Source organism: Rhea pennata, chromosome Z, assembly GCF_028389875.1.
Source record: "Rhea pennata isolate bPtePen1 chromosome Z, bPtePen1.pri, whole genome shotgun sequence".
In the NCBI taxonomy this organism is placed as follows: Eukaryota; Metazoa; Chordata; class Aves; order Rheiformes; family Rheidae; genus Rhea; species Rhea pennata.
This window is the reverse complement of record NC_084702.1, coordinates 48,003,365-48,031,348: the sequence shown is the minus strand read 5'-3', so window position 1 is coordinate 48,031,348 and position 27,984 is coordinate 48,003,365. Positions and strand designations below refer to the sequence as shown.

The following is a 27,984-nucleotide window of genomic DNA, read 5'->3' as shown; positions in this document are numbered from 1 at the left end:
TATAGGTATGATCTAATTTTCTAATATTTCTCAGAAAACTATCGATCTATGTACGTTCTAATTAGCGTAAGACTAAATTTTTTTCCCTACAAAAAATTCAATCCTGAAAAAGTTATCTATTTTGTTTTATAAAATTACTGATCACTTTTGGAAACACATCACCATAAGACATTTGGGTTAGAAAGTGATTTTCCATTCCAAGCCTGTAAAACGATGACCTGGATCTTTTCAAGTTCAGGGACTTCTACATTCCATTTCAATATAGGTAACTGCAAAATATTAGGGCATTACTACTAATTACTTTGTATACTGTTGGCCTCTCTTTGATTTAAACTAAAGCAACTTGATTTTTTTGAAGAAATAATGCCTCTCATGGTAAAACCGTCCTCACTTGCAATATACTCAGAGCAGTCAAAAGGAAAAAAAAAACACTAAAAAGCAAATATAAGCAAATATATTGTGCTCAGAGTATAGATTATAAAGTTTGTAGACCAAACAAGAATTGTGTGATTAGTTCTCAAATTACTCTCAGTAAAGATTAGCTTTGAATTAGATTATGCTTCATGTCAGAATTATCAGAATCATGCAAACATATTTCTACAAATAAAATGAGTGGCATCAATATGAAACAGTTTTGGTTTTCTCCCAAGAATATAGGAAAAAAATAAAATAATTGTGGCCTGAAAGAAAGAAAAATTCTTGTACTTACATTATTTCTTTAAAAATTCTTTCATCATTATACAAATTTACTTTAAGTTTACCCCAAAATGCTATGGTATTGCAGTATTACACAATAATTTTTTCAGTGTACAGAAATTACAAAATGTAAAATCTTTCAGTAACTGTTCTGTTGTAACTTCACAGACAAACTAAGCAAGCGTCTCACCTTTATATACAAAGGTTCTCTGGTATGATCTATAGGAATGCAAGTTTTTTCTTCCCACACAGGATTGAGGTTCTTGTGTATTGTCTTACTTCTAAATACCTCTTTTCCTCCAACTTTGAATTTGACATACGGATCACTGGTTCCTGTTAAAAACAGGTATATGGATACAGCTAATTACATCTTTTTCATAAATTAACAGAAAAAGAGATTAAATTATCTTAAACAGAACTGAGTGCAACCTTTCCTGATTGTCAAATTAAAAACAGAAAGAACTAAAATTTTTGTTTTACTATCACATTTTGTTTTACACAGTGTGATTACTCAGGTAATACCGTGTGCAATACAGATCACAAAAGTTAGATTGCAAGATCAAAACATAGAGATATGTTTTCCATATCTCTAATTATATTATGTCTTCAAAAAGGGTCAGGAAAACACTAGGAATGGTTCCACTGACGTGACGACTGTAACTCCCACCGACGTTACTGTACCCGGGAATCTCACTTCAACCACGAAGACTTCTCACAACGCTCTCGATGAGCAAATTCACTTCAAGTCGCTCTGCAAAGTTCACATACACCTGCTGCAGCAACCCGAACTGCAGGAGAGGGCAGGAGCTAAGCTTCCCAGCACAACTAAGTAACAACTTACTACGGCTAGAAGGATAATCCCACTGAGAAACAGAAACGTTAAAATTGGCATGAACAGGGAGCGGATAGGGAACATCTGGGTGTGAAAGCGTCAAAGGGAACGGCTGGCAGGAGGAGGACTGCAACACGGGCACGTGTTGAGGGCGCCCAGATTAGATCCAGGCACGCATCTACATCTGCTTCTGGAGACAGCCAGACTGGGAGAGAAAGACAGTAAGGGAAAACCTTTCACCTACACAGAGGTGGAACACGACAGAGAGAGAAATCACTGCCAGCTCAGGTACGAAACGGCATCTCCAAAACGTGGTCACCACATCCAAACCGTCACGTAGGTCCATCCTGTAAGAGCCCTGGGGATGCGAGGGGGTCTCGCCGGCCAGCGCCCCCTTCCCTCAGGAGGGGTCTTGGACAAACACATCCTGGTGCTTGTGAGTGCGCGAGTGGGAAAGCGCAAGCTGAAATCAGTTCTGCTCTGAAACAAGCTCGCTTTCCCCTCCGGCGAGGTTTCGCGTGGAGATCTGCTACGGTTTTGCTACCACGCTGCAACACGGTTTCCTACAACCGGACCTCAGCTCAGGCCTGCGTGGACTAGGGCTAACGCGTGGGAAGAGGGAGGACGGCGGGGAAAGGGCCGAGCGCGCAGGAGGGGACGCGCCTCCGCGGTGCGCGTCCGGCAGTCGGGCGGGCTCCGGAAACCAGCCACCAGCCTCCGCTTCGATCAGCGCGTCTGCCGGCTTACGCCAGCGCCGCTGCTGAAAAAAGCAACCGCGGGCCGCTCCTCCGCAAACGAGCGCTCCCTTCCGCCCCTTCCACTGCCTTCCCGCCGCGTGCTGGGGCGCGCGTCTGGGCAGCCAGCCGGTAAAGTGGATTAGGGAACTGATCCAGCTGAGAAATGCAGTTACTTTGCAGCTGGATGGGTTCCTGTTTCGAGTTTATCGTACAGCTACAAGGAGCAGTAGCTGTGCCAGCTTCATTCCTTACAACGCTGCCGCCAAAGGAGGAGGAGGAAGACTACTGATCTATTCCTGTGTTTTTAAATACAAAAATATAAGTTGCACCTTTAAAAAGCTGGGGAGAAAATTCAAACTAGTACCTTCCCTAAAATGCCAATTGATGCGATTTTCCTTTTATGCAAGTGAAAATCATTTCATGGGAAGTACTGGATGGAATTCACACTTTACTCCTGTCACTCTCCACAATCATTATTTTCCAGTCTGATTGATGCAAGTCTCTTAAAATAAACATAATTCATCTAACATGAATAAAATTATGTTTTCATGAGTAATAGCTAACCTATGAGGCAGAATTTTTTCCCATTTTTAACACATTTCTCGAGTTCCTCATATTCTAGCGGTCTGTGTTTACATTCACACCAAAAAGCAGTGAATGCTGCAATGTGCTTCTAAACGGGAAGCCCGGTAAGACCGGGCCTCTCTGCACTATTTTATGGAGCCACGAGATGTCACTACTCCTTACCTAAAAGCACATATCCTATTTCAACCTGTAGCTGTGGAAAAGTGGGCTCTTGCATTTAATGTGGTTACAGTCACTCTCCTGTATAATCAGTCGCTCATTTGTTTGGTCCAGCAACAGAAATGAGTTGAATAACTTGATCCTTAGTTCTTCTAGGAGCCATAGATTAACTTGCCTTTCAGCAATACTTTTTATTCTGCAAGCTTCACAAATGTAAAAACCCTTTTTGAAGTTTGAGATCAACATAAGACACTGTTGTGCAATATATTATACATATAATGAATATTTTAAGATCAAGATGTTAAGAGGTTTAATACTGATTAACATGTAAGTGTCAAATTTAGTAGAAGAGTGGGTCAAATGTTAGGTCCACTTGAAATAATCTTGCATATATACTGCCTTGGATCACCATGCTGTAAGTGCCAGAAATGCAACCATTGAGAATCTTGATTTAAAATATCTATACTTTTAAAAAGTAAGAACTCATTAGATCCATTTAGTTAGAAACAATATGCTCTTCACAGGCCTTTCACCATGAGGAAGAGAGAAAGAGGAGAAGGTGGGAAAAAACAAACTCCACAGCCATCTAATCCTTCACTAATACTCGGCAAACTTGATACAAACCTTAAGCATGGTCTTTTTAAGCATCAAACTCAGTAGTCAACTCAACTTTTTTTTTCCAACCCGTGACTCCCCAGAGTTCAGACAAAGAACACCACACAAAGAAGCAGAAGCCTTTTCTGGAGCAGATCTAGAGCATTATGTTTGAGCAGCAAGGAGGGCAGAAGGAAGAGCTGCACAGGATCCAAACTCAGTCCTAGGGAGAGGTTTCTACTGAACAGCATCAAGCCACCTCCAACACAGCTCTGGGTCACAGGGTCTGGTGATCTAACGATACACGTGTATGTCCAGGTATACACACACACACACAGATTTGTATTTTTTAGTTTTAAAAAATATGAACAGTTCAGTTTATATATGCAATAGTTTCGCTCTTTTAAAAGGGGAAAAAAATCAGTTTACTCAGTATCATAACTCTTAAAGTGACTACAAGTTCATCACACAAAAACAGAAGAATTCAAACACCCTTCAGAATTAGCCTTGAATACCCTGTCACAGATTCCTCTAATTGAAGTCTCAGACTTTTAATTGGTTTCCTTTTTACTAAAGGATATCAGTGGGTTCACATGATTCTGGTATATTAAAGACTAACTGTACACAGGCTTGTCTTAGCTGTAGAAGTTAAGAATATAGTAACATTCCTGCCTTCATTCACGAGTTTAAAATCTTTCTTTGGAAAAACCACCCCATGAGATACAGCTATTTGGCTGACAGATCATCGCTGCCACCGTAAAGGCGATGTGGATTTTTCTGCACACGGTGGCAGCCTCTCTTTTCCTATGAAACGGCAGCACAGCAGGCACCTGAAGATGCTGCCAACAGAAGCTAGCTGCAGTACCTGCACCCTCTGTTACTTGATCCTGTAAAAGAAAGAGCCTTCCCAGCCTGCAAACCAAACTCACCAGCGCTCAAGGAGGGGCCACCAGACCACGCGGGGCACATCCTCTCGCTGCACGCAGGCGTCACCTAAGCTGCATTTTGTTTTGCACGTTTAGGGCACAATTAGGTCTCTTGAGCAGACACAGAAGATGATAGAAATATTTTACTGGAAATACATTCAAGACATTTGTTAAAATTAATACTAAATTCCCTTCCAGAGGTAGAGAACCATGGTAGCGTAATTAGAGTGAAAACACAACTAAGGCAAATTTAGTGAGAATAACTCTCTGAGAAGAGCTGAGAAAAAGAACGTAGGAGCTCTGTAAAGTCTAGACTTTCCCCTAACCAAGTTCCTGAGGCTTCACATCAGGCCTTCAGCATTGCTAGGCTACCTGTTGGACCAACTGTTTTTCCTTTATGAAGTCGTATTTAATGTAATGTGATAACCTGCTAACCAAAGAAAATCCAATAAAGTACCAATAAGCACAGGGATAAATGCAACCACAAGACCAAGCTGTGAACGTGAAACTGTTCCCCCTAAACTGGTGCCAATGAGAGAAGGAGGATAAGGCAACCTCCTCCGTATTTCCCTAGAATATTTTTGTACTTAATGTGAAAGAAACTCCAATTCCCAGCACATCTGAAAATCCTCCGCTGAAGAGCTACCTGTAACATACGCAATGGGAACTAGACATCCAAATCCTAAAGGCAAATTTTAAGATCTTACACTGAAGAGAGAAATTACAGGCAAGAGGTATTCATGCTATTATATAAAAAACAAACAAAAAATCCAGTAAAACTAATCATAGGTGAACAACATACAAAAAACAGCAGCCTTTTAGCCCTCACTTTATCTTGTACCTCACATTTTTTAAAAGCTTTTTTTACATTTTAGGAAAACAGTGAGTTAGCAAGTGCATTTATTACACAAGTTAGTTATTTTACTAAATGCTTCATTACTTAATACTAAAAATTTTACTAACCATAACTAAATGCACCAATTTTTCCACCACTGCTATCTATTGACTTATTCAGAGTTATTCAGAATAACTTCTGAAATTGAATATAAAGCCATGTGGGAGCCTTTTCCAAAAAAAGAAGAGTGACTTTACCCCTAAAAGCTTTTCCATAGTTCCATCTATAGATGCTCAGCACTGCCCAACTAAAATTCTGCTTTTAATTTTAGGGAGGGTTTGAGGGAGAGGGGGCCTGTTTGGTGGGGTTTTTTTGTTTGTTTTGGTTTGGGTTTTTTACAGTTATTTTCACAGACCTTCAGGTACAATTACTAAGCTTTTAATTTTCTGCCTGTGAACACCTGGTTTGCAGAAGAATAAGGAAAAGACTTCACAACAGAAGGAAGAACAGGTCTGAGAAACCGATCTTCTTCCCTGCTCCCTAAGGCTCTAGTCACAGGGAAAAAAAAGCAAACTGGCTCCTTACGGTGCTGCTTGCAGGTAGCTATCATGGCTGCAAAATGGGTCCCATGGACACAAGAAGGTCTGCACTTACCTCCACCAAGCCAAACACGCTCAACTTAGGGAACTTTGCTTAATTTATTGCCAATTAACACAAGCTTTTAATTACTGATTCAGCTACTGAGAAAAAATTAAGATGACAATTAAGCAAATATTTAGGTAAAAACCTTTCCTGCAGCGCTGGTTCCCCTGTGGGCCTCCATCCTTAGTGGCCTCACTGCCCCACCATGGTTCCTCCTCCAGAAATGGGCCTCTTCACATGCCCTCCTGGACCTCCCCTTGTGCCTCCTGTCACGTCTCCTGTGCCTCGCCATGTCCATCTCCTGCCCCAAAGGCTTGCCTCCATCTTGAACACCTCTGAGTGGCGGTCTTGCCTGCTCCCCTGCTAGTGGGGGTTTTGGGGGGCAATGGGGCATTTACAGCAGAGTTGGAGCCAGCTGGTGCTGGCTGTGACCAGCCCAGGACAGCTCCTGACCTTCTCTCCACCACCGAGCACCCCTGTAGTCCCACTACCCAAACCCTCTCTGTGCCCCCCTCCCCAGATTGCCTCCCTGCCCAGGTGCTAAGGCAACTGCCAGCCTCCTCCGGAGGCACCTCACGCACGCCCAGTAAACGCCCCGCACTGTGAATTGCGGGCACAGTCCCTGCTCTCAAGGGCTCACTCATACGCAAGGCAACACAGCTCAGCGTGCCCTGGAGCGGCTGGCTGACGCTAACCCGCCGGTGCTACCTCAGCCCTCCATATCTCATACCAGCACACATGAGGGAGGCTGAAGCTCCCCACGAATGGGCATTCGCAGCCACCACCCCAGGGGATGGCGTCTCCACACTACCCAATGGAAAATATCTTCTGTACTTGCATGGAAACCTACCTGCTCAATCCTAGCCCATGGTTCACAGACACCTTCTGGGAGTCTGAGGACATCCTGCCTCCCACCACACACAAACACTATCACCAATGCATTAGTAAACTCACCAAGTTCATAGTTGCATGATTCCTCACATTTGCAGTAAGCCCTGAAGCTAGAAGCCAACATCAAGAAAAGCTCCACTGAATCACAACGAGCATTCAAATAGGGATTAGGAGGACTCTCCAGCATCCAAATCCCACTCATTCATCTTTCCCCAAACATGCCCATTCTGCTTAGGCTCCTGCTTAGCCAAGAATTAATGATAATGTTGTAGAGGCAGGGCAACACCAGTACCCACAGGCAATGACCCAGGCTGCCACGTTCACAGGATAGAGGTACCTACTCAAGTCAAATCTGAAAAAGAGCGTAGCGTTTGGCTCAACTGTGTTAAACCTCTGAGCATGCCACCTTTCCGTCCATGGTCATCAGCGTGCCCCGAAGCACAGACATGCATGAAGTTAACAACTGCCCACATATCTGACTGCCCTGAAAGGTTTTTTATGCTAACAGACTGTCATTTCCCCTTCTTTAAGATGACAGACATAAAAGCTTCCTGAAGCTTTAGGTGATGCACTTCAACTTGATTCAGCCTAATGGTTTAAATAGATACAAGCTTTAAAAAAAATTACCCGAAAGTCATCGTATCTAAATAGGACTTGCTGTTGTACAGCACATATGAGCAATATTACAGGAATATTATAACACCAGGTAAAAAAGCAATAGCTATGCAAAAAATATGGGGGAATGGATTTCTTGATGATTGCAAACATGCTGGCAACACACACTTCTAGAAGCAAAAGGCCAAAGCATGTTATTAAACAGTTCATTCCTGCTGAGAACTATAATTAAGCCTCTGTCACGCCCTTCTGTTATTCTTCTATTTTACTTTCCATTTGGAAATGCTTCATTTAATCTACAATTATTAGCAAAAGGAAGCAAACAGCTAAAGGTGTAGCACTAGAGTCTAGATTGTGAAAGTGTCCTATGTACATTGGGATGATTGACCCCATAACTATTCCTTACAGTCAACCCTATTCCTCTTTCAGATCTCCTCGTACCCATTAAAGGAACAGAGGCATTGCTCAAAGAACAACTCCTGAACTTCCCGTGCTTTTGCACTGCCTAGTGCAATGAGCCAACAGCAAAAAGTTGGCTTTAATTCACCAGGTAGTAATTCTTTGTGGTTCAGATGACTCAGCTACCACTGCCAAAGCTGAGACTTCCAGAAAAGGAAGGGCAGTAACCCATTAACTGCCTACCATCTCTGCACATACATCTGAGCTTTTGTTCATCCTTAATACACAAGGTTTTGTTCATCCTTAATATACAAGGTAGCCTCAACCACCTTCTCACACAGGACATTATTAGATTGTTTTTTACCTGTAGTTATCTGATCACAAAGTAACCATTATATAAATAAATCTATTATAGAAAAACTAATCAGGACATTCCTTACATCTTTTTTTCTGGGCTACAAATGTTAATTATTTATTCCATGCTAACTATATAGGATCATAGACATGTAAAATAACTTCGAAGTCGTATTACCTGCAAAGTTTAACCGTTAATAAAAAAAAAATCTTGGTCTAGTTTGGTCCCATGCAGAATTCTCTCACTGACATCCATTTCTTTTCCCTTCTTTCTGACTCCATACACACACATTCCCTCAAGTGTTTTAGCCTCCTGCTAACTATGCTACACTCCAAGGCATGAAAATATTGGGGGAGAATTCTCATTTGAGTATCTTAAGTAAAACACCTATCTGTTCAATAATATTTCACATAACTTATATTTCCAAGTTCTAATACAAGAGCCTCGCAGCTAAAAAGAAAGGTAGCATTATCCACTCAAGTCTCCTACAAGGGATACTTATTATTTCAAATGATGCAGAGCACTTCTGGACTACCTAATAGCCTAAAAATGAAGACATCAATTACAAATTCACAGTGCCCATCCACATGGATACTACAGAATGCAGAGTTCCTTTCCTCAAAAAACAACAGGAATAATTAAAATTTTAATTATTTGGTGCCAATTTTTAAAAAAGTTGGCTGTAGCAATCACATCTGTTCAGTTTTCTTTTAAAGACTCACTTCCACTCTAAATTAATGTAGCTTAAGCACCGTGTTTCAATGTAGCCCACAATACGCGGCTTTGTTTAATAAACACTCAGTAATTTAATAATTTAATAATTATTATGTTTGTGAAACAGTAACATAAAAAAGGTATAGTATTTGACTGCTGTGGCTTAAGCATACTAAGTAGCCATTATTGTCATACGTTTACTGGCAGTGAACCCAAAATTCGATCTGCCCCATTTCAGAGAACTGTCCCACGGATGCCCGGTCCTCTGAACTCGTTGTCTATTGTGTCAATTACCCCTCATGCTCTATTCTCACCTGCCTTTCATCAAGAAGTTCCTGTTGAATATCCAACATTCCCAATCCTAGTTAATTAAAAGAAAAGAAAGAAAAGAGGTACAGCCCCTCTCCCATGCCAAAAAAAACATGTGGCATCTTATTTTGGGAATGTCATTGCAGTAAGAGATTACCTCAGGAAGAGAAGCAAATGCTTTTTTAAAAAATTTCTTTTTCCAAATGTAGCAAAAGCTTCTAAGTAGATTAAATGTTTCAGATGGAACAACTAGTATCAGTCCTGCATCTCATCTTGAAGTAGCTATTAAAAAAAAAAATGTATTTCAAATTAGCCAGCAATATGAATTCAGAGTAGATTATCTGAATCAAACTAAACTTCTTTGTAGACACCTGATATAGAATTAATATCCTTAATTAAGACCCAGCATAAAGGTCACAGTGATCTGAACCAGATGGCTGATACAAAGAGAAGTAATGCCATTTAAGTAATTCACTTAAAAGTGAATTTAGATTAATTTTCCTGACTGTTCCAATATTAAATAACTTTTCTTTTAAGCATTAACTTTTTATGAGGGCCTTTTTTAAACTAGATTATTCCCACTGTCTGCTGCGCCTCTGCACTTTCTAGCCTACAATGAATCTGCAGGTCTTACAAGATTAAAAAAGTACAATACGCATTTAACACTTCATTTGAACTTGATATTCGCTGCATATGCATTCCCACCGAAGTCATGTGAAGGAGACCCTACACTGCCAGGAAACATCCACAGAAACTGAGCATACAAAACAGGCCTTTAGCTAGCAACTACATTAAATTCTTAGAACAGTATTTTAATTTATTTTCTTACTTGCATATACTCATCTAAAAAGAACAGATACAGTAATAGTGTTATGTGTGGCTTTGTATTCCTGAAGTTGTAAGACAGAGAGGTGTAACAGCCCTTCTAAGGACTTCAAGCTAACAGACGAGATCCTTTTGTCTGAATCAGAGGATGATGCAGAAGTCCCAAGCCAAGCTGTTGGTAGCAGTGGTAAGTCAGCTTAGGCTACACTACTAGTAAAACCAAACAGCGGTGCTACTGGAACAGAGGGGACCACTGACATGCTATACAATTCCCTCTAGCTAATAGAAAATCTGACCTGTCTTTTTAATCTCAGCATCAATTCCCACTGTGATGGTCCACTCAGGGGCATCACCCAACACCTGACACAGATTTCCACATTTTCCATAGCAAGGATGGGGACTGGGTAGGAGGGGCAGCATATTACAGAAAATAAAAACCCAGTACAGTTGTCATGCAGCAGCTACCCCATAGCCACCGTGATGAACAGAAGTATAGGCTTTTTGCCAGTTCAAAATTTGTAAACCACAGCATTCTAATTACACATTATATGCTTATGCATTACAGGCTGCAGTTGACTTGAAAGCCTACGAAACTTCCCACCTCCTTTTTCAGTACCATGAAAGTATTCTTGCTTTATCTCCATTCCTTTTTTACTAGTGGAGTCAGACAACTTAAATCTTCGTGGAAATGTTTACAACTTGGAAAGGTACCCCCAGTTCACATCAATATCTATAAGATGATCTAGAGATGTATTCAGGAACATACATGTTTCTTCTCCTCTCATGCTTATTCATATGTTCTTTAAAAGCAGAAGCTATTAAAAAGGAATGAAAGTTTAGCCTCTACAAACATCACCAACAAAAATTCTGCAGTCTACAATGTTAGCATCGCATTCCACTTATCTAGAAAAAAGTCCATTTAACTGCACAACATAGTGTTGTGAAATTGAAGTGAATATCAAACAAGTTCCTACAACACTTGAAGGACAAGTAACATGGCAATGAAACCGAAGGATGGGAAATTGTTTGAGATTCATTATTGAATAAATGCAGTTACCGAATAATGAATTCTGTGGTGCATTCACCATGGAAGAGAAAAGGACGGAATACCTTTTACTCACTTAAATCAGACACAGCAATTTCTAATTGATGGTTAAAAAAAAAAAAAGAGAGAGAGAAAATGAACACACATGAAGATTAAAAAGCTAGAGCAAAAAGAAAGCTCTCTAGTGTTATTATTGGAATCTTTTGTCAGGCAAACAGAGCACATTTAAATTATTTTTATTCTTTCCAAAACAAAAATGGAACCACAGTTACAATTTTCTAGCTTGCAAGGAAAAAGTTCCATGAGAATTGACAAGGAAGAACTCGAATACAGATAGAAACCTATGTCATGCATGCTTTGAATTAGCTGTATTGGTTAACTGTTACTCCTACCTCAATAAATCCTAACACATAGAAATAATGGTAGTGCAATAGGAAGCCCCTCCACATTATATTCTACAAGCATCTTGTGGTGCCCCTACAAGACCAGAGGGGAAAGGCCTCTGGCACAAATTTGGGCTCATCTACACTGGATTGCCACCACTCAACTCAGTCCTTCCTTTCTTGCCAATCTCAGGGTTATATCTCACATCAAAGTCTCCGGATTGTGCTACTTCTGTGAAAAGTGAGGCTCTCCAGGTGAAACAAAGTAAAGTTTTGTACTTCAACTGTCTGTATCTGTTTTTTGACTATTTCTATATGCTTAGATTATAAATGCAGCATGGAAAGGACTGTCCTCTCTATAAGGGTCCATGAGGCCCTAATTGGGACCTGACAACAAATAAATAAAAATACAAGCTTAGGAAGAGTTTTAGATCATCTCAGAAGAAATACAGCAGCCCTAAGTTTGAGGTTCTGTGCAGTCCAGTTGAAACTTGAGGATCATATTACAGAGAACAACATTGGTTTGGTTTTCCTGGGTTGAAATCAAACTCTGAGCACAGTTGTTACTGAAATCATTTATTTTTAGACAGACTAGCTCTGAAATTTTATGGCTACAAAATCTGACACAAAATAGAGGCAGTCTCAGGAATGCAGTGTTTTGAGTCATCTGGTTTTGCCAGGCCTTAATAACAGATTTTTATTGTTCTTAGCCAGAAGGGTTATTTTCCAATCACTGCCATCTTTTGGCCTTTAGCTTATTTATGTGGCAATTGTTATTCACCAAACTCTATGTAATAAGCAATTAATAATATTGACGATACACAACAATCAAACAGGGAATATTTACAGTAGCATCAATAACCTCTCCTATTAGCAAAACTTCAATTTATTATGAACGCTGACATGAATATGACCGTAGGAAATCAGGCAGAAATTATTACAGCAGGCAAACGTCATCCTAACAGATGCCAGAATACAGTATTTTGAGTGAAAATAAGCTAACTTCTTAAAATTTCCATAGTTTGAAGAAGAGTTGATACTCCCAAGCAAACTGATTTAAAAAACCTTCCTGTGTGCATATTAGGTCACCACCACTCTCACATCCTGGTGTCCTCCATGAATTCTTTGAATTTTAGTGCTTGGCTTTCAACATTTAATGAGTTTTTTTACTATAGTTCTAGTGTACGATAACATTATTACATGGTTCCTAATAGTAAAGGACTTTTGCTGGGTTTATTCCTAACATCTTTTAAATAAAACATCCTGTAAATATTTTTATACAGTACAAATGCCGCATGCACTATGTCCAAACAGCTACGTGAATTTTACCATAATAAGAATGTCAACCTGTTATTTCTGGTTTCAGCATCTTATCCTCAGTATCTCCATAATTAAGAAACATAGCTTTTAAAAAATTATTTCTTCCAGGCATTTACACTCCCTGGAGTTCTTAAAAATATGCATTATTAAGTATGTTTCTGATTCAAATAAAACTTAATATAATCCCTTTGAAACACATTGGTTTAACATTCTTACAGAGTCTGCCTTATAAATGTTTTCATCAGTTACGGAATCTTGCATATTATTTCAGTTCTAAATATCAACACAATTGCCATCTAAAACCTAATCATTTTTGATCTCCTTTGTATTAAATACTGTTCAAATTCAACACTTACAATATTGAAAAATATATATAACTATTAAAAAACATATGTAACTAAAGAGTTATTTTGATGAATATTCTCATTCAGTGGCATAACAATACTGATCTAAAAGACCTTTCAAGAATAACTTAGCTTCTGGCTATCTGTTTTACATACAAAGGCTTGGAAAATGTATCTTCAAACCTAAGCATATGGCTTCCTTTAGGAAGGGCAAAACTAAGCAGATGTTATAAACCCATTTAAGGTCACGACAGTATTTTGCCAGAAGTAAACACGTAAACTGTCTTACCGCAGAGCTGAGCTGCAGCTAGCGCATCACAGCACAATGGTACTTGGATAGAAAGCTGGATCAACTTTAAGATAGAATTTCTTGTAAAGATAAGGTTAAAATAAATAATTGTATTTCCTTCTGTCATAATGCACAAACGGGAGCACAAATATTGCCTGTGACAATGGCAGCTTTTAAATTTCCAGGATTTGAGAATGCAAATGCAAGATGTCGGTCCTCTCATGAAGAAAGGATGTTCTGTTCCTCTTTTGTTAGGATTATCAACACCACTATTTATCAACTAACAGTCATGATTAATGCAGGCCCTGCTAGCAACATAAATACAGCTGCAATGTTTCTCCTTTCCTTTTAAGCATGCTACGGTCTCTTTTTTGGGGGATGAATTTGGGGAAAACAAGTTTGCAGAACATTCAAAATATAAGCATTCAAGTTTGAATTCCAATACTGCAATATGTTCAGTAGCAGGTTTTTGAGAAGATATGTGGAATTTAGTTAAAACACACAAGAACAGAAAGCCAAAATTAAAACCGAATTCTCTTCCACCACATACAGCTCAAGTATTCCTTTAGAGTGAAATTCACGGTACTGAGAAATGTCAAGTCTCAGGCTTTAAGTAGGGGATCTGGAAAAAGATCAGGAGGAAAGGGTTGTTATGTTGTTGTCTTACAGTACAAGACTTCCCTGAGACAGTTCTGTGGCAAAACACTCAACAGTTAGTTTTTAATATCTAACTTATAGTCTTACAAGCTCCATTTAACATTTGGATTCCTAAAGAAGCTTCCTGTGGACTGTCCCATAACTACTTTCTGACTTGTGACGCCTAATAGGAACCCTGCTGCAGCTGGAGCTAGTGGCACAGAAACACCGGTACTGGCTCTTAAAGCAGGTGCCTACAGAAAAAACAGAACAGGTCATGCATACATATCACCTCTCTCAACATCCTCCTAGACGCCAAGGATTTGGAGCAGAGCGCGAGAGAGGATTTAGACAAAAATGACTTCCGAAATCAACCATCTTCCTCTCACACTTACTATTCAGCAGCTATCTCAACCCGTTAAGCGCCAGCCTACTGGCCGCGAAGCTCCCCAGACCCCAGGTCTGCGAACACTCAGAATTTCTCACTCCAAGCAGCTATGAGCAAAAGGGAAAACGAGCAGGGACACAGCGCAGGACAGCCACGCCATTCAGTCACAAGTGGATGGGTCCTAGCTTGGGTCCTCCATACAAAGTACTGTTTCTGGAAGCAAGGTCCTGGGAGCACAGTCTCAACTCCGAGTTTCTGCAGCCTGATCGCTTGGGAGCAGGAGGGAGCATGTCTGCAGCACCCCACCCGGCCTAAAGCATCTTCTGTACTTTCCTATCTAGGGATAATTTTGGAAAAATGGCAATGCACATTCTCCTTCCTGACAGACAAACTTAGAGCAACTTGTTAAAACATCCTTTTGATTGCTGAGACAGAGGGCTGAGCTTTTTCAGGAGCAGGAAAAGATTCAGAAAGGGGGCAGTTTCAAAAGCAAAACCAGTACTTGCTCAGTCTTTGGAAATAAGCTTGTAGGGGTCCTACCACCCAAAGAGAATTACAGGCTCCTAAACAGAAGGACAAGTACGCAATCCAACTCTAGCGTCTAGGCTCCAGGACTAACAGACACTGAAAAAACTCCCTTCTCGTGATGTTTCCTCACAGGTAGTTCGAAGAGATTTCCTTGCTGCTTGACTGGTAGGCCTTTGAATTGACCTTAAAATGCTTAACATCTTACATAGTACACCTAGTGTTTCATTTGGAACCTCGGATTCCCCCTCAAGCAACAGATTTCTTATCCTGTGTTGATTCTAGGCCTAGGCTGTTTTACCTCACATATGAATCATCACATTTATGATCGCATTTTTATTCACTTTTAAATATCATGAATGATGAATATAAATGAATTACAACACCTGTCATTCAGAAACCAAGCAAGTTTCATGGATGTGCCTCTAGATCATGAAGCAAAAACATCTGGGTATGTATTTTTAATTAATGTCAGGCAAAGTTTGCTAGGATATCAATCCAGCCAGAGCAAGAACATAATAATTATTCTTGCAACTGTGAATATATTAAAATTTCAGTTTCAAGGGCATAAATATGGAGTAATTTCCCACTAATGTAAACATGTGCTCCAGGTTTTTTACTGCTGTATTTGAGATCTGAACTTGGCCAAGTAACTCCACCAAGTTAGTATTGAAAGTTCTGTACAATACTATTTTTACAGTTAAAATTCTACTATGGCGCTCTCTCTCACAAGGAATATATTATAGCAAATCCAAAATAAACTGTAAGTCAGATTTATCACACTCAGCTTGCAGTTCAGGAAATGGATTACTGACTGATCTACTTTTAAATATAAACTGCAGTTGCACATCCAGAATCACTAAGGACTGCCAACCGTTTTCCTGTGGGTCAAAACACCTTTTTAGGAATCCTTTGTGTCTAAACTACAGTGTGCAGCATGTATTTCAGCGCAAATTATAAAATATCAATCTGATCAGCAGACTGACCAACAGGTAATGACTGAATTCATCATATATTTTGTTGGTTGTTTTTTAAACACATCTCCATTATTTACCAGTTAAACAGTCAAGTAACAAAAGTAGCTAGCAAGCAAGGCAGCAAAAATCTGTTCAGTTAGACTATCGCACCTTTTTTACAATGCAATAGTCCTAAAAGATAGCAAAATTAGCAAACAGTTGGAATAAACCATTATTAACTAAAATCTCATTAACACTCCTGTGTGGGTTTATATAGCTTTAGTTCCTTTTACTCAGTGCTTCTGAGAGAACCTTTACATAATTTTAAGCAGAGTTTAGCTAACACACTTGAAATTCAAATCTTTCTCTCTCAAAATTCAAGTTTATATGAGAATATTAATCAACGAACAGACGACTTGAGAAATACTGAGGCAATGTTTACCAGCACACACGTACCTCCACGATCCCGTGCTGCTAAATTCTGTCCTCTTCTTAAAGTAATGTCCAACTGGTACATACCGGGATCCGCAGAGGGAAAATCTGCATTACTAGTTCCAACTGAATTTGTTCTCTAGAGAAAGGAAAAAAAAAATCCAGTTACTGATGTTCCTGAAAGTTTCAGGTAAGGTATATTTCTTCCTCCGGTATTTGCATTTTGTGGAATTTAAGACACAGCCTTCAGGAACACAAGCCTGTCCTCAGCACAACCACCCCGAGCATCGAACCCACTAATTCACATATCGCAGCCATACGCTCCTGGTCTGCTGGAGTGGAACCAGGAAGGCAAAACCTACCTAGAGCTTACACTCCTACTTGGAGTGGTAACTACCTGTACTCTCAAACCCTCTATGTAATGGTAATAATCTAGGCACTGAATAAACATCTCTCTTCTGGCTATCCATAAATGCATTGTGATTTTTCCAGCTACTAGATTACTTTGTAAAATGTGTGTTTTGCTAGAGAGTTAGGGGAGAAAGGGGGGGGGGGCACATCATTAAATTCAGTTGTAGCTCTTCATTTGTAATCTGTGCCTTCTTAGCTTGAGGAAATGGTTCCTGTTTGCCAGGGCAAAGACAAGACTCCAAAAGCAGTTATTTGTATAAGCTGTAACTTGAAAAAATAAATAAAAAGCCAGAACCAAAGGAAGCTTCTGGACTGCATGTAGCCAGGCTTCAGTTCCACATGACAGCAGAGAGAAAATAATTTCCTGGTATACTTTTGGAAAACAGGTCTTAATACATTCCTTTATAAATGCCTTCTGAATACACTTCTTGCCTGAAACATCATATTTAAAACTAGAATGGCTATGTCTATTATACATTCACAGTATCACAGAAGCTTCATATATTACACACATGCCATCACCACACTGTTTCATGCTAAGATATAAATTTTTAAGACTAATACTATCAATAATTTATTAAGTCCTCTACAAAGCAGGGAGGGAAGCAGTGATAGAGACATCTCAGAGAAGAACACAGGTCCTACACTACTCCAAGAAGACATTTTTCTTGTATTTCTCTTCCTAACTCTCTCCTCCTCCCACCTTAAGGGTAATAATAAATCTAAAATATTAACAAAAATCACAAAATAAAGCAAATTTAACACATGCTTTAGCCTTGTATGTCAGAGTCATGACCCTGAGCCTAACATACTACCTTCTGTTGCAACACACACACTGCTGGGCAAACCACACACTGACATGCTCATCAGTTCCACAGAAACAAACTTCCTTACAACCACTGCACTTGAGAATAATTTGGTTAGCTTTGATATCTTCTTTTTTTGCAGGGGAGGGAGGCAGAGGGTAGTAAGGAAATCTCTCAGTATTTATCTTACAGTTTTGCGGTGCCTTGGTCCTTTTAAAGTTTAACTGTTAAAGCAAGTCTGAAATTATCGTGAGACCTCAGGAGACTCCCACAGAAGTCACCCACAGCCTTTTTCTAAGTAAACATCTCCTCACTCATCGTCTTGCTTTTTCTTTTTCTTTCTTTTTCCCCCTCTCTAATGTACTGACCTCAAAGAGATACAAGGCTGACAATAAGCAAAACTGAAATTCCTCCCTGCTCCTGCCAGTCCTCATGCTCTTGCACAGCCAGAGCATGTACAAGACCACGCTGCCCTGAGCCACAGCCTCACCCGAGGGCCAGGAACAACTCATCAGGGCATTATGCAAGAAGAAACTTGGGTTTGGGAGTAAATAATGAGCACTGAGATTTCCTCTTTCCTTCCTCTTTCTTGTCCTTCTATATGAGCTTGCAAATATAAAAGAAAAAAAAAGAAAAAAAAGTGCTCTCAGCCCACATTTCTGATCTCCTCCCCGATTCCTTCCCACAGCAGTAGCTGCACCAACAACAAAGCCAAACAGCTGTGCAATTTTACAGTAAATCCAGTACTCCTACTGTGCCAAGTATTCACTGGTCAGAGCACAGTTTCAACTCAGTCAGGAAGAAAAATGAGGCCATTCTGCAACTGATGGGATTACTAAAATCACCACCATTCCCACACATCATTTTTATAGTTCATTAAAAACACACTGTGAAACAAAAATAAAAGTTAGAGTTATGATGATCAAGTCCTAAAAAACACTTTGACATATGCTAGTGTTCTGGTTGATGGCAAGACAGCAAAAGCTGAGGAACTTCTGAAGTAAGAAGAACTAAACCTCTTTTTAGCTCATTCAACCTAATTTCTTTACTCCACAGGTAAATAACCAGCTGTAAGAAGTGAGTGCATTTCAATACAAACATAAAAGAGGATTCTAAATATTATTGGAAATGTGCAGAGATTATTAACAGCATGTTATACAGGCTATCAACTGGCTTTCTGATTAACCACTTGTGCTTCAGATGGGACTTGCTACTGTTGGAGTTTGTCACATAGCAGATTTTTCCCACACATATGATATGACTGTTTTTAACTAGTATGTAAAGCTTCAATTGCAGTTATCAAGATTTTGATTCGGATAAAAGGTATTGATGAACTGTAGTCGGACTTTGCATATCTGTACAAATAAGTACAAATTTAAGATCATTTCTGCGGAATACAAACATCACTTAATTTAGCATCACATCATATATGTACACATTTATATGTCAATGTCCTGAATATGACTAGTTTACAACTCCAGGACATTCACTGTGGAGTTATAACTGTGTACAATGTCCGTCTTATCTTTTCTGTGAAAAGGTTACAGAAAAAAAGATTAAAGAAACCTTTCAAGAATCAAATACCAACACTGACCATTTATACCTTCAGAACAAGTGGAATATTTTTATTGCAACATCTGTACTAATTGCTGATTTTGTCTGAAAGCAATAAAAAAGCAAACTACTTATTTTCAGTATCAAACCATTTACTTTTGACAGCTTGCTAGATTTCCTTCTGCAAACTCAAATAGATGCACAAATAATAGCAAAAGATGTAAGCATATCAACATTTTTAAAGTTTTGGCATACATAAGTACACCTCCAATTGCTTGTTTCAGTTGAAGTACTAATCCAGCCCGGCAGCAAAGGAAAGCAAGCCACTATCGGTACTGACAAAGCAATCAGAAGAGATACAGCCAGGCTACATTGGTCATATTGGGATGGAAAGATCTCAGTTTGCCACCATCCGTTCGTTCAAAGCCTATTACAAAATTTCACATCCCTGTAGTTTCACTTTGAGACTAAGGTAGTGAAACAGGCATAAAACAGAACAACCACCAAGCCCCCTTCCTCCAGAGTGGTCAATTTATGCTTGAGTAAAGCAATCACAACTTATTTTTGCACACTTCATCCTACCCCCCTGCTCCCTCAACACAGGTCATCATGCCCCCTTGCTGCATCACGAACTGGAAGCTCTTGACCTGGACTCTGCTCCATGAGAAGTGGCTGCTGCAACCATCTTCTAGGTTCATCATGGTCCCTTACAGTCACAAAAGTTCACCTACACACAAGAAATAGGCGCAGGGATTCAGACTAAGCTTTTCAAGGACTGAAGAAAGTCTGTTTTCTTATTTCAGTAAGAACTGACAAGTCTTCTCTGTTTTCTAACTATTTTTCCTCTTTTGACTCATATAAGTATTTTGCCTCAAACTCTTAGGTTGTTACTTCTGTGAAAATTAACATTGCGAACTACCATTTCAGAAAATTAATGCAAGTAAAAAAATTACAACATGGTGGTAAAATCTGGTATAAATAGAAGCTTCAAAAGTACGGGAGGAAAAGTTTTTAAATATATTACGAAAATTGTCTTGCCTTTATCACATATAAAGTTTAACGTGTTTATTCATGCAAATCTGAAAGCTAAGTCCACAGAAAAAGAATTTTTTCCTGACTGCATATAGTCATCTCAGCTTATTTGTACTAAAGCACAAGAAAAGCTTTATTCTTCTGTGACCAAAAGCACAAAAATTCTGATTTTAGTTCAGTGACTAAGAAAATATCAGAACTGTATTCTATATAGTCCCTAATACCTTGAGATAAGTACAGATCTTTTCTGACAGTTTTATTCTTTGCAACAAACAGAGGATGAGGACTTGGCAGATATTTCAACGGAAAAATATAAAGAAAGGTGGGCAGGCTTTTCAAAAAAAAAAAAAAAAAACTTTCAGATTTTTCTTGAAAACAGCAAAAATAAATTGAGGAAATTCTTTCAAGACATTTGTAACTGATCTTGATTTACAAAATAACTTGTTTTTCAGTAGTGAAGGTACAAACCAGGGGCAACTCTTTTTGACATGTTTCCAGAAGTATCTTTCCTTGCTGCATGGATTCTAGTAACCATACTAAAGAGAATCACTGAATATAAATACAGTATCAGAAGTATAATTACTCATCAGGGACTCTACTTGAATGAAGCAAAGAATTTGCAAGCGGCAATTAAAATTGGATGTCGCTGATTTGATCTGAAGAAAACACTTCCAAAAACTGGAAACTAAATTCATCCTAAGCCATATTCAGGTCAAGTCTACACTCAAAAACACGGAATACTAAGATTCTTCATTACAGACACTTCTGAAGTCTCTAAACAAAACACTGTCTTTGTTCCTTTAAATATGTTTTCTTGTACCATGCTTGGTCTTAATAAGTTTGGGAGGTCAGCTAGTCTATTCCCATGTATAATCTATATTTTCTTTAGGTAGATTCCACAAAGAGGCACTCATTTTTGAGTCTTAACATTTGCCCAATTTATTGTAAAATGTTAGGAGCACGGACCTAAAAAAGTAACTTGCCGTTGACATCTCTTGCCGATGTACTGATATCCCAGTACAAAGTTCAGCACATCCTTCATACAGCTGCATTCTCTTTTATTCTCTTTTACAGACCTATTCCAAATCTACTTTTCAAAGCCAGACTTTTATATTCAAGTGTGTTGAGATCCATTCATGCACGTTAATTTTTACTAAAACTATAACTTTACAGCTAATATACTGTCCATGCAACCTCCTAACCTCAGCAGAGACGCCCACTGCATAACCACTTATAACAGAATGAGATGCAAAATAACGACTGCATATACTTTTTCTGCAATCATCTCTCCAACTAGATAGCTAAGCATCTTGGAGGCTGAGAACCTTAGTCTGCCTGGAAGGTGCCAATTAAGGAGTAATTTACTGTTTCTAATTTTGAACATGATAAAAAGTAGTCTTCCATACTGGAAATACGCATAAAACTAAGGTTGAACAGCTGGAAGGAAAAAAAAAAAAAAAATCATACCTTTTCTCCTACACTGCAAAGCCAGAATTCTTAAATGATACTTTAAGATACTCCTCCACTTGTCATAACTGATTAAACTGTTTAAGTACAGGGAAAAAATTAACGGATGTTTTCCTGAGTTGGGAGCTCTAATGGCCAAGAACTTCAAAATTAGCATTCGTGTTACTGATGATCCATAATGAAGAACTCCACACTGGGAAGGGTGACTGAAACTGAAGTGTGGTATTACAGGCCACGATGCTAAAGATTTCAGTTCTTCAGAATGAGGCTTTTCAAATTTCTAGGCATATATTTACTGCTCAGACCTGTCAATAGCTTAACAGAGGCCCCAATGATTAGAGCCTGCTGGTACAGAAGTGCTATTGTAGGTCTACTGTTCTTTGACCCCATCCTAATAAACACACGCAGTTCCCAGGAGGGAACACACTTGTGGAGTGGGATACAGTTTACAAGGAAAAGGAGTGGTGGCTTTTTGGCAGGAGAGCAGGAGCATGCCCAGTTCTCTGGTGGTAAACACCACTGTTCCCTGGGCAATGCCTAACACAAAAAAGCACACCTGATCTTTCAAAGAATGAGCAAACCGCTTACATTTCAGCTCCATCACTGGCTGGCATAAGATGAAAAAAGGGAGGAAGTAATGTGGTCAGAAGTTCTCAAAAGTGTCTAAAAGCTTGTCAAAATTGAGACTGTACAGTATCAAACTCCTTAAGAATCTACTGGAATCTTGTACTAATTTATCACATATTAAAGGGGAAGAAATATCTATTCAAGACAACAAAATCCAAACTCTTGCTAATTTCCTAAGTAAAAATGAATCCTTTATGAGCAGCAGTATCCACCAGAGAGAGAAGTGTTCTGCAGCGTACATATCTGCTTAGGGACTGGCATTACCAAATGCCAGATAAAATGGAAAAGTCCTTTTCAGTGAGCATTACTTAGTGCCTTTCTGGCAAGCATCAGAAAATGACAGGCTAACTTCCAGCCTCCAGAATAAACCTCTACTGCCATAAATTATTAATCAGGGTCAGAGCAAATGAAATGAAATGCAGACAGTTTTCAAATAGAAAGTCAGTCAGTAGACTGGTGAAGCAAAGATGAAGCTCTTCAGATAAGCCAATAAAAGATGCAGAATGTTTTCCCTTAAAAGAATTATGGCTTCTTTTCTGCTAGCAATCTTCAATGATAGGTTCTTTTCAATAATCATAAAAATAGTAAAATAATTTTTAAAAGTTGAAATTGTTTCTTCAGCTGTATCTTAAAATACCTGCGTTTCTAGGCAGTGAAAAGATGCTTAACCTTTGATGACTCCTGGAAGCTTGCCCACTGGTTGTTTATCAATTTTCCAAGGTGCCAGTGGTTGCATTCTTTGAGTTTGTATTGTATGCATCTAACAAGCACTTCTTCTCAGCCTGCTTGACAAAACAGTCACATATTCATGCCGATAAAAGTTGTTTTCTAGTCCTGACAGGTTTTCAACAAAACACAATCGAAGAGAACTTCATATATTGAAAAGCGTGGACAGCCAACAATCTCAGAGTGAACGATTTCTTAGGGCGAGTATCAGGCAGCGCAGCGACTCTCTTTGATCAGTCATGGAAGATCTTCCAATTGCTTCCAGCTATAGGCAATGGGCTGTTACCACAGCTTCATCTGGAGACGGATGAAGAATTGTGTTATTAGCTGTTTTAGGCCTTGAATTTCTTAAGTGGGCAGCTTATGTTCAAGACTTAACTCTTCTGAAAGATGTTTCCCTTCTCAGTTCATGAGAAGATACAGTTCTGATTCGTTAATAAATTTGGAAATCTAGTCTTGTAATAATGACGCCCAAGGAGCCCCAACTTTTTAAAAGCGTTGAGAACTAACTACTCCCAAAGGACACCAGTGATAAGAATACATATATGAACCCATATATGAACCCTTATTTATTTACCAACTCTCCTTTTAAGAAACTTTTCCAAGCATAAGAGCAGCAAAAATAACACACTGTCATTTTTCAGGAGACAACCGTTTGTAATGTCCTGTGAATTTATATTGTTAAAAAAATTCTGGTCATTTCCTTAATGCAAATAGTGTCATCATCACAAAAATAAGCACAGTTCTCTGAAGATATGTTTGTTTTAGCATCTTTGATTAAAGGGTATCACTACAGTAATATAAAGAATTTCCAGAAGCAAATTAGTTCGTGAGCACCAATAAAGCCAGCATCATTCTAACTGCACAGGCTAATTACGAATGGACAATATTGGGAAATGAAGCAGAAGTAATGTACACTTAGTACCACTGGAATAAATATTCCCATCAACTGAGTTGATGCTAGCCTAACAATAATGCCAAAACCAAGCTGCAAATAGCCAGCTTTGCTGAAGTTGATTGACATAAGTGACAGGTTACCACTAGAAGGGATCCGTGGAATATGCAACTCTGGAGGACTAGTACCAGCATTGGTGATAGGTGAATATTTTCTACATTTCAGTGTATATGTTACTGATATAATCTAAACATTGTCCATCTTTTTAAAATAACTAATTACCACCATATTATTCAGCCTCCCTGAAAGCATATAGGAGTATTACAGTTCTCGGTCTTGCATCCAGACTGGAACAGTCACTGCCCAGACAGAGCGACCACTGCGTGGAAGAGTGGCTAGGGAGAACTGAAGAGAAAGACACTCCTCCTCCACACTCTACCGTAAATTTGATCAGACCATTCACAGGTAGCTGTTCCTTATTAGTTCATCCCAGATCCACCCTGCAGACAGTGGCTCACATCAGGCTGGTTAGAGAGGCAATCGTCTACAGCGCAACAGGCATCTTGTGTTGCTGACAGTTAAGCTCACAATGAGTTCCCCAATGGGCAACATAATCTCAACTCCAGAATTCGATAAAATAAAAATGGAAGAAAAAGCAAATCAACTGACTGCTAGCTACAAAGTGTTAAGGAGAGCAGAAGATACGGACTTGGAGAAATGAAGTGCTTTGACTCAAGCTCTAGCTATTGAGAAGGAAATGGCTTACGCTTAGGAGTTATTTCTTCCTGTGTACCATCAATGGATGCAAGTATCTCCAATTTTGCCTCATTCATCAAAGCTGATTAGGCAGTTCTTCAGTTCAAGTGGACTGGCACATAGCCAAACAGTGTGGAACAAGAGGAAGAACCGATCTTCTTCCACAAGCAGACAGCTTGCTAAAAAACTCATGGATAGTCCCAAATAATCAGGGGCCTCTCAAATTTCGGTGGACTCCCAGAGGAAGGGCTTTCTTTGCACTGTTACTGATACACTTCATTTGACCTAGCTATGTGCAGTGGTTTTTCCACCTGGGTTAATCCTTTCAAGGAGGATCATTAGAACAGAATAGGAAGTATTCACGGCAGTTTGGTCAACAGTCTACTGGGATTTTTTGCAGGATCATTCCTTCTAATCCCATTCCTTATCCTGCCCCTTTTTTCCACTTTTATTTTAGAGGGAAATTGGGCAAAAATTGTTGATAAGAAAAACCTAGAGTCACAAGGGAGGCAGATTTGCTCTTAGCTCTGGAGATGCTAGAAAGAATAAAACTACCCTTCATTAACTACTAAGTTAGTATACTAAATAAGGTGCGTAGTATTCCTAGGGCAAATTTTATCATCAGATTATTCATCTTCCTTATGAGAAAAGTTACCAACAGAGTATCTTCCACAGGAACGTTGATTTGTTTACTGGCCTGTCTTATATTTACCAGAATCTCTCACGACTGCTTACAAAATAAGCATCTCTAAATAAAATCTTAAAATACACTAAATATGTAAAAGACTGATGAATTAGAGAGTTGCACTTTAAAACATATTTCAAATATAAAATAAAACCTCAAATAAAGCTGTAAAATGTAAATGTAAATATGTAAAATAATTGTTCATGACCCCTGTTTATTTTTCACAAGTTCATTTTTCACTTTTAGCAGGTCACTTGCAATTCATTATATAAAATGTATTTTATACATGCGCACGCACGCGTGTGTGTGTGTGTACGTGCGCACACACAGAATAAACAAAGTGTCTGCTGACTTCAGCTACCTCTTCTCAAAGCACTGTTGTACCTTCCAGTTTTGGTCAGGCTGGTAAAGCACTGCTGCCGCTGGTATTCAGAACAGGCTTGCTTTCTACCCTCTCAAGAGCAGATGGTTAAGACATGCATAAACACTGAATACTTCAAAATAAGCACATTTTATGGCATGCCTTTACATTGCGATGCTCCCATACACTAATTTAACCCTTTCTCCCTAGACACTCCAGTCTTATTTTCCTGTAAAGCAATCCATTATTTTCAATGGTAGAGAAAGACATATTGCATATTGCTATATTAATATGAAGTTGCTTCCTTGATAAAGATCTAACATACCATGGTTCCTAAGTAAAAATAAAAAACAGCACCAAGTTGTCAGAGCTAATTTTTACATCATTTAGTCAGTAAGTATTGTGCAAATATTTACATTATCAATTACTTAACCCCCACCACCACCACCACACACACTAGCCACAGTTCCAATAAGTTAACAGCAGGAAAAAATAAAATTTAAAAAACACCTCTTAATACAAAATATACTCCATGATCATGTGTTACTTTTTGAGAAAACACTATAGCTGTAGGATATCCATATGTCATGAGATCTTCTGCGCAGACCATATATGATCCATAAATCTAAGAGACAATATGACAGCATAAGCATTTTTTTTTCTCCAGTGGAGCAATTAAGTAACAGATTCTCTAAGGTCATTAAATCAAATTCATTTCCAGTGTAATTCTAGTCAACTTAATGTATTTGCACCAAGAATAAATTTGCTTTTAAATTACTTCACAGAATCTTAAAAAGGTCTTTAAATTCACCCCACTTAGAAAAATCCCAATAGTATAATCATTTTCAAAAGTGAAAAAAAAAATCTGCTTCTGTAGAAGAAATGGAAAGCATCATGAAACAAATTTGATCTGATTTTCATCTGGGCAAAGTACTCAGTTCCCAGGACGATAAAAGAAAGAGTACTCCTGTGCCATTTTAGTTTTAAGGAGGTTACTGGAAGTTGCACAGGCTAAGTACATTTTTGCAAGCACACATGAACTTGCCCTTCTCTCTATGTGATGCACCAAGTGCCTGTACGAAAGGGAAACCAAAACTGGTCTCTAAAGGGATTACACTCAGGTTCCTTTTGTATTCAAAAAGAATGTTAAAAGCCTAAAAACATCATTTCTTGAAGCATTAAAATCATCTCTGCACTTGCTTTTTCTATTTTTACCAAAGACTAAGTCTCAAGCACGTATAGCACTACCTGGTTTCTGACAGCTAGCGTTTCTGTTACCTCCAAAGAAACTCGCAATAGTCAAGCACAGACATCCTCTCCCTGGCCTGAAGAGTGCAGAATCACACCGCAAGCTCCCTCCAACACTGCACACGAAGGATAACTCAGTCAGGAACTGGAGACAGGCGTCACATCCATATCAAAGTAGGACCTAGGAACGATGAGCTGTCTCCATTTCAAAAGGAGATAAATACCTGCAGCCAACCTGTGCTGTATTCATCACTCCCTCCCTCCTGAGGACTCATCATCACTCGCTGTGGACTACATACACTGTCTGCATTTTCACAGCAGAAAATCATACTAAAATATCTCCGATAAGTTTATCCTTATTACTAATAATAAAGAATACACACACAAGTAACTCAGGTTACTCAGTAGCAGTTTTATAACAGGATTATAATATAAACCTAGTAAAATACAGCTACTGGAACACAGCACTGGAACTATACTGAATTAAGATACAGTGACAGAGTTGCTATAAAACAAGACTAAACTGATGCTAAAGGAAACTTCCTTACTGCTTTTTGCACTTGTAGTTCAAAAGATAAATGTTAGAGGACAACCCTAGAATATAAATTACAAGTGGCAAAAATATATTAAAAGAAGATTCCAATGTCAGTAAAAGCTGACAGTAAAAGCTAGATTTAACTGAGCATGCATTGCCTAGATACTTAGATATTTTCAGTTACTATTAAAGAATGAAAGTGTTACAGCCATAAAATTATTTAAAAATCCATAAATCCCTAGACAGAATTTGAGTATTTGAGAGTAACGGGGAAGAGGGAAGGGCAATCTTCAATCAAGCCCGTAAGCAATTTTGTAAACAGATGTTTCTGTTAACCCAGAGAGCTCAGCATGAGAATGACAAAGGTGATACAGCCGTACTGGCTTTTGGAGACAGAAAGCCTCCTTATTCTAAACTAGAGCCAACACGAGGGTGCCCAGAAGCAACTG

General features: G+C 38.9%; 1 protein-coding gene across 1 annotated transcript in view; it reads right to left on the bottom strand.

The window, feature by feature from the left end:
• Nucleotides 1–27,984, bottom strand: part of MCTP1 (multiple C2 and transmembrane domain containing 1) — a 270,331-nt gene that overhangs the window by 154,638 nt on the left and 87,709 nt on the right. Inside the window, exons 2-3 of the mRNA XM_062599028.1 lie at nt 16,457–16,571; nt 887–1,029 (exon numbers count right to left, since the gene is read on the bottom strand). Coding sequence (XP_062455012.1) covers nt 887–1,029; nt 16,457–16,571 — 258 coding nt within the window. The remainder of the gene's footprint in view (nt 1–886; nt 1,030–16,456; nt 16,572–27,984) is intronic.